Raw genomic sequence first — 6,834 nt, 5'->3', positions numbered from 1 at the left:
TTAGCCAGGATGGTCTCGATCTCCTGACCTCGTGATCCGCCCGTCTCGGCCTCCCAAAGTGCTGGGATTACAGGCTTGAGCCACCGCGCCCGGCTAGCTAAGTTTTATTAAGACATTAATAAAATCTAGAAAACCATGAAGAAAATCTGGTCGCGTTTTGAAGCCCTCTCCTAAGATCAGATTCCCCAAAAGAATAAAGTGCATGGGGCATGTAACAAATACCGTTTCCTAAATTAAGATAAGAATGCAAATCAAAAGAAAGGCAAAATCCTACTGAGTGAAGCAAAAATTGTTATTCAGTAGCTCAATACTTGACCAAATGGCTATTTTTAATCCCTATAATCATCCAAATAACTAGGAATAGCAGAGAAAATTGTGTCTCCTTTCTACAGAGACACGTGGCTTTAAGAAACTCAAGCACATCAAACTCCCACCTTACCAAACAGATAAATTGGAAAGGAGCTTAGTATTTTATTTTTAAATTATTTATTTACCTTTTTAATTTTTTAGAGAAAGGGTTTCACTCCATCACACAGACTGGAGTGCAGTGGCATGATTATAGCTCACTGCAGCTTCTAATCTTGAGTTCAAGTGATCCTCGCACCTCAGCCTCCCAAAGCGCTGGCATTACAGGTGTAAACCAAAGCACTCGGCCTGACTATTTTAACGAATTAATTACCATATTCCTTAGAATTGTAGCTCCTTTATAGGTCATTCAACATGTGATGCAATTTTTTACAAGTGGTATTTTTTTTTTTTTTTTTTTTTTGAGATGGAGTCTCACTCTGTCGCCCAGGCTGGAGTGCAGTGGTGCAATCTCGACTCACTGCTACCTCCACCTCCCGAGTTCAAGTGATTCTCCTGCCTCAGCCTCCCGAGTAGCTGGGACTACAGGCATGTGTCACCACACTCAGCTAAGTTTTTGTATTTTTAGTGGAGACGGGGTTTCACCGTGTTAGCCAGGATGGTCTCCATCTTCTGACCTCGTGATCTGCCTGCCTTGCCCGCCCAAAGTGTTGGGATTACAGATGTGAGCCACCACACCCAGCCCCCAGTGGTAATTTTAAACTATGCTTCAAGCCATTACACAAAGCCAAGTACATCTACTCAAGGCACTCTCAAATTTCCATTTACTCCCATTTTACTCAACAAAATAAAATGTTAAATTGGAACATATTTCACATGACACTTAAAAGATCAACAAAATGCTCCTGAAAAGTTCTGAGCTCAACAACTCCACGAATGAGAAAAAAACCAACTGGATATAGTGAAGATGCTGCACATAAAACACGATTGTGAAGAACATGCAAGATATTGCCAAAAAGCTGCTTAAGGTTTCATCAGAGATACTTGTCCTTAACTCTGAGTTAAAGTATATACTCATGTAACTCAACTCGTTTAAAAGGAAACAAAGAGGAAGAAGAAAAAGAACTTCCACTTTAGAATTCACATTTTCAAAAGCCTCCATTATTTACACCATTGCCGGGAAGAGAATTTTTCTCTGCTATATTTGCTTGAAAGAATTAAAGGTGTAGGGCAAAGATTCTTGGAAATTATGTAGTTTACGATCCTCAAAAGTGAGAAAAATGAAGCCCAGAAGAGAAGGTCTTCCAGGAAAATTCCAGAGCCGGAGGTAGACCCAGTACATTGTTTTTGTTTTTGTTTTGAGACGAAGTCTCACTCTATGGCCCAGGCTGGAGTGCAGTGGAGCCATTTCACTCACTGCAACCTCCGCCTCCTGAGTTCAAGCTATTCTCCTGCCTCAGCCTCCTGAGTAGCTGCGATTACAGGCGCCCACCACCACGCCCAACTAATTTTTGTATTTTTAGTAGAGACAGGGTTTCACCATGTTGGCCAGGTTGGTCTCGAACTCCTGACCTCAAGTGATCCGCCTGCCTAGACCTCCCAAAGTCCTGGGATTACAGGCGTGAGCCACCGCGCCCAGCCGACCTGGTAAGTTTTCATCAAGTACTCTGAACTATGCAACAAACACTAGGAAGTAACAGAAAAAAAATTAATCTAAAAACCCTCTGGAGAGTCAAAGAAGTGCAGATTTAAAAACAGCATGAATACTTGGTTTCATGGTATTGAAAAAGGACCTCGCACTTACCTGCATGCACAAACTGCCTGCCCACCTCTATCAGAGCATTTTTCAAGCTGTGCTACAGTTAACTATGTACTGCCCAAAGCCAATCTGTCCCTGCAGATCATAAGCTCTTAAAGACCAGGACTTCAGGAGAACAAGCAAAACTTCAGAGAGAAGGGAGCCACCGAAACAGAGTTCATAGCAATGGGTCGGCAGGAGCTGATGACTGGAGGTGCGCGGTAGCCTTGGGGTCTGGGACAGCGGAGGGCAGAGAAGGCAAAAGGGCCTGCATGACACGCTACACGGCTAGGAACCACAGCTGCGGTGATTAGTTCAGTTTTATCTCGTATGCCTGTTACTTATACACCATCTGTTGTTCAGAAAGAACTTCAGGTTGAGTATTTGGACTCCTTGAGCCTTCCGCTGTTTGTCTCCGGGACGTTTAACACTCTTAAAAGGGGAAAACTGTCCAGTTCGATTTTGCTTCCTGGGACATTACAGGTGTTTCAAAAGTTTGATGAAAGCATTCACTAAGGAGTGATTCCACTTTCTTTGGTGGTTGAGAAATACAGCGTCTGAGGGGCAGCATCAGGTCTTCCCATCAAGCTGAGGTCGGAGTCTCCCCACCCACGGACCTCACCCTCGCTCTCCCCTCACAAATCTGACCTCTAACTGTAACTGCCTTGGCCTCATTCCGTGGGTGTGGATGCTCCTGCTTGAAACGCATTTTCAGCCCGCCAAATTCTTGGGAGAGTTTCTTCCACTCTCCAGGCGCTGAGAGCTACAAAGTTCAATCTGCCTTTCAGATTTTTTTTTCTTCCCATTACTAACGGAAGAAATCAAGAAGCGCCGGGCAGAAGGGCCCTTCTCCCTCCAATCAGAGCCCAGCCCGGGGCCAGAGCAGGAAGCGCGGCGGTGGGATGCGCGGTGACAGCCCCTCGCCCCCCGGGACCCGCCGGCCAGGGCAGAGGTCGGTGCGGCAGCTGCGCGACAGCCGTAGGCCCGCACCTCTCGCTTCCTCCCGCCGGGGATGTGAGAGGATAAATCACGGGGCCGGGGCAGTGCGCCCCCACCAACCACTTCCCCCGCACACGGACCCCCACTACACGCGCGTCTCTGGCGGGGTCGACCCAGACGAGCCACGGGGCGGCGCACAGCCCCACTAGCAGGACGGCCAGGACCCACGCGCGCGGGTCCACGCAGCCACCTATATAGGTGACAAAACACTCAGCCGTTATGTGGGCCGGAAAAGAGCCCCCACCCAGAGTCACGGACCCCCTAGTACGAGGGTCCGCGCAGTCCCCTCGGTGAGTCTGGCGGAGCAGTCTCGCAGCGAGGGAGGGCGGGGAGGGAGGCGGAGTCTGCTACTCGCGGTGACCGGGACCCCGCCCCATGAGTGGGTCCTCGCAGGACCCCCTCTGCCGCACACGGGGACCAGCCACTCCGCGGGGGGACCGGGCAGAAACCAGCGCCCAGGTCCATGCCGTCCCCTCCGCGGCAGACGCGGGGAGCCGGGATGCAGTGGGGACCGGCCCCGACCCGCAGGGCGACCAGGACCCCGCGCGGGCCCACGCGGTATTGCAGCAGGTGCGAAGCCCCCGGTGCCACCCGAGGCCGAGACAAAGCCCAGGCGCACGGACCCCGGATCCCGACCCCGGAACCTGCGGGGCCCAGCTCGTAGCCGCCATGCCCGGGGCAGGGACCCCGTCGCCCGTCGAGCCGTCTCACCTCAGGCCGCCGCCTCGCAGCGTTCGCTCCTCGCCGTGGCGCCTGGGCCGACTGGAGCGCAGCTGAGCAGCCGACAGAGCCGGGGTAGCCTCAACAATGGAGCCCCGGGGCGTGGCCGCCGGCGCCGCCGCCGCCGCTTCAGCCCGTGTTCCCCGCTCAGGGTCCGGCTCCGATCAAGGAGCTGCAGCTGGCTCGGGGCTGCCGCCGGGACACACAACGCACAGGCGCACACGACCCCTCCCGCCGCCCGCCGCCCCGCTCCCCGGCCAATGGGGAACGAGCTATGCGGAGGGCGGCTTGGGGGAACAAAGGGAAGTTGGGCGGGGCGGCGCTGGGACTGGGTGTAGGGGGTTCCGCGGGAGGACCGGACCCAAGAGCTGGCCGGATCCTGGCCTCCTACAAGACCCAGCTCAACGTCCACCTGGAGTCTGCTCTACAGGACGCGCTCATCTCAAGCCCAGAACTCAGGCTTTTAGGGCAGAGAGCGAGAGACAGGCTTGCTTTCCAAAAAGGGAAACTGAGGTCCAAGGAATAGGATTGCCTGCTGCCCGAAGTCACGTAGTCCCATGCACTCGTTCACCTTGTCATTCAGCAAACATTTGGAAGCACGTATGGTGGGCGTTAGGAGTGAAGTAGGGTCGGGCGCGGTGACTTGCGCCTGTAATCCCAGCACTTTGTGGGGCTGAGGCAGGTGGATCACTTGAGGCCAGGAGTTCGAAACCAGCCTGGTCAACAAGATGAAACCCCGTCTCTACTAAGAATACAAAAACTTAGCCGATCGTGATGGCGTGTACCTGTGGTCCCAGCTACTAGGAAGGCTGAGGCAGGAGAATCGTTTGAACCCGGGAGGTGGAGGTTACAGTGAGCTGAGATCCTGCTACTGCATGCACTCCAGCCTGGGCAAAAGAGTGAGACTCTGTCTCCAAAAAAAAAAAAGTAATAGATGGGAAGTAGAAGCGAACTTAGGCCTTCCCTGAAGGAGCTCGGCCAAGGAGTACCTGAAATGTCTCTGCATCTCTTTAAGGTCTGATAAAGGAACCAGGAGCGAGCACTAATCACTTCCCTTTCCTGCCTCAGAGCTTTCATGTGTTTGCTGTTCCCCGCCTGAAATGCCAAGTACTAATGCATTTATTTATAGAAATGGGGTCTCCCTATGTTGCCCAGGCTGGTCCCAAACTCCTGGCCTCAAACTATCCTCTCATCTCAGCCTCCCAAAGTGTTTGGATTACGGGCATGAACCACTGTGCCCAGCCCTGATCGTCCTTAAAACCTCTTTCCTCATCTTATTTGAGCCTCCTGCATCATGTGCCCCCACACCCTTGGTTTTCCTGTACCTCCATAGCTGCTCCTCTGTGGGTACCGGGGACCCACCCCCTTCTCTGCCCAACTTGTATATGTCTGGCCTGAGGCCAAATGCCCTTCCATTTGCAGTGGGCACTGCCACAGGAAATCTCATGCCCTTCCGGGCTTCACAAATCATCCACATCCTCTGCTGCCTGCCAGAGACATCCATCCCAGTCAGATGCCCAGCCCTCACCTTTCCCAAAGCCCCAGCTGGACACAGGGAAGCATCTCAAATTTTCTGGGGGCCAAAACAGAGTGCTTTATTAGTGCCCTAACCTGCTCATCCACATTCTTGTGATTCTCTGTAAACAGCCCCTCCATCCACCCAGCTGCTCAGGTGAAAATCTCAAATCCTCCTCCAGTCCTTCCTCCCCGAACCTCTCATGCAGTCCTCTGCCTTCCTAGGACGCTGAGCACCCCTCACTCCCAGCACCAGCTGGGGTGCTGTCTTGAGTGGCTGCCTCCCACTTGGCATGAAGTGTGACCTCTTGCCTGGTGTGTGGCTTACGCCTGTAATCACAGCACTTTGGGAGGCTTAGGTGGGCAGATCGCTTGAGGCCAGGAGACTGGGACCAGCCCGGCCAATATGGTGAAACTAAAATACAACAATTAGCCAGGCATGGTAATGTGTATCATCCCAGCTACCCTACCCAGAAGACTGAGGCAGGAAAATTGCTTGAACCTGGGAGGCAGAGGTTGCAGTGAGCCAAGGTCACACCACTGCACTCCAGCCTGGGCAACAGAGAGCGACTCTGTTGCAAATTTAAAAAAAAAGGAAGAAGAAGAAGAAGAAAGAAGAAGAAGAAGAAGAAGAAGAAGAAGAAGAGAAGAGGAGGAGGAGGAGGAGGAGGAGGAGGAGAGGAGGAGGAGGAGGAGGAGGAGGAGGAGGAGGAGGAGAAGAAGAAGAAGAAGTGTGACCTCTCTAAGGCAAGGCAGTGTCCCACTCTGATTCAGTTCCATGTGCAAAACAGGACCTGCACCCTGAGGGCACTCTCTCAGGGAGGCTGCTGGGATGGGTGGATACACAGTTAAGGTCTTCATGGTGGCTGGGGCTGACCCCACCCCCATCGCTCTTCCCACACACACCTACACACTCATCACTCCCACACTCGCACCCACCACTGAAAGCCTGGCCCCTAATCTGATTTGCCTAACAAGGTCCCCGGATGAACAACACATGCTTCCCTACCTCTCCCCTGCTAAGGCCCCACCGTGTTCTGGGATGTACTCAGGGATCAGGAGAACAAAACCTCAGGGAGTGAAAGGACATTCTAGGGTGCAGGCCTTTGCATCCCCCTCCATGCCCTCACCCCTGCCTGACACACCCTCACCCCTGTACCTGGCCAGCTCCTACCAACCCTTAAAGTCTCACCAAATTCAGTGCTGGCAGCCACATCCTAAAGTGACTGACCTCCCAATGACCTATGCCCTTGTGTAGTCTTCCTGACCTTGGGTACGAGCAAAACCGGTGACTGTCTTTTAACCCATGGAGCCTGGCAAAAGCAATGGGATGTCACTGTCAGAGTGCATCACCTTTGCACACTGGAGAGAGAGGTTTTGCCTGCAGGTGCTGCAGGAGGGAGATGCTGTGCTGAGAAAGGACCTTTGGAGGGGCCCCGTAGGCAAGGAAGCAAAGAGCTGGACCCTTGTCAAGCGGGTCCGAGGAAAGAAATTCT

At 52.9% G+C, this 6,834-nt stretch overlaps 1 protein-coding gene across 1 annotated transcript; it reads left to right on the top strand.

Moving 5' to 3' along the window:
- The first annotated feature begins 3,006 nt into the window (after window positions 1-3,006).
- Window positions 3,007-4,161, top strand: LOC104653916 (collagen alpha-1(I) chain-like). The gene is made up of 2 exons (XM_030938932.1): window positions 3,007-3,118; window positions 3,290-4,161. The coding sequence occupies exons 1-2, from the start codon at window positions 3,007-3,009 to the stop codon at window positions 4,159-4,161; spliced, it is 984 nt and encodes a 327-aa protein (XP_030794792.1).
- Window positions 4,162-6,834: the final 2,673 nt, after the last annotated feature.

This window comes from Rhinopithecus roxellana, chromosome 10 (genome assembly GCF_007565055.1).
Source record: "Rhinopithecus roxellana isolate Shanxi Qingling chromosome 10, ASM756505v1, whole genome shotgun sequence".
Classification (NCBI taxonomy): domain Eukaryota; kingdom Metazoa; phylum Chordata; class Mammalia; order Primates; family Cercopithecidae; genus Rhinopithecus; species Rhinopithecus roxellana.
This window is presented reverse-complemented; position numbering and strand designations above follow the sequence as displayed.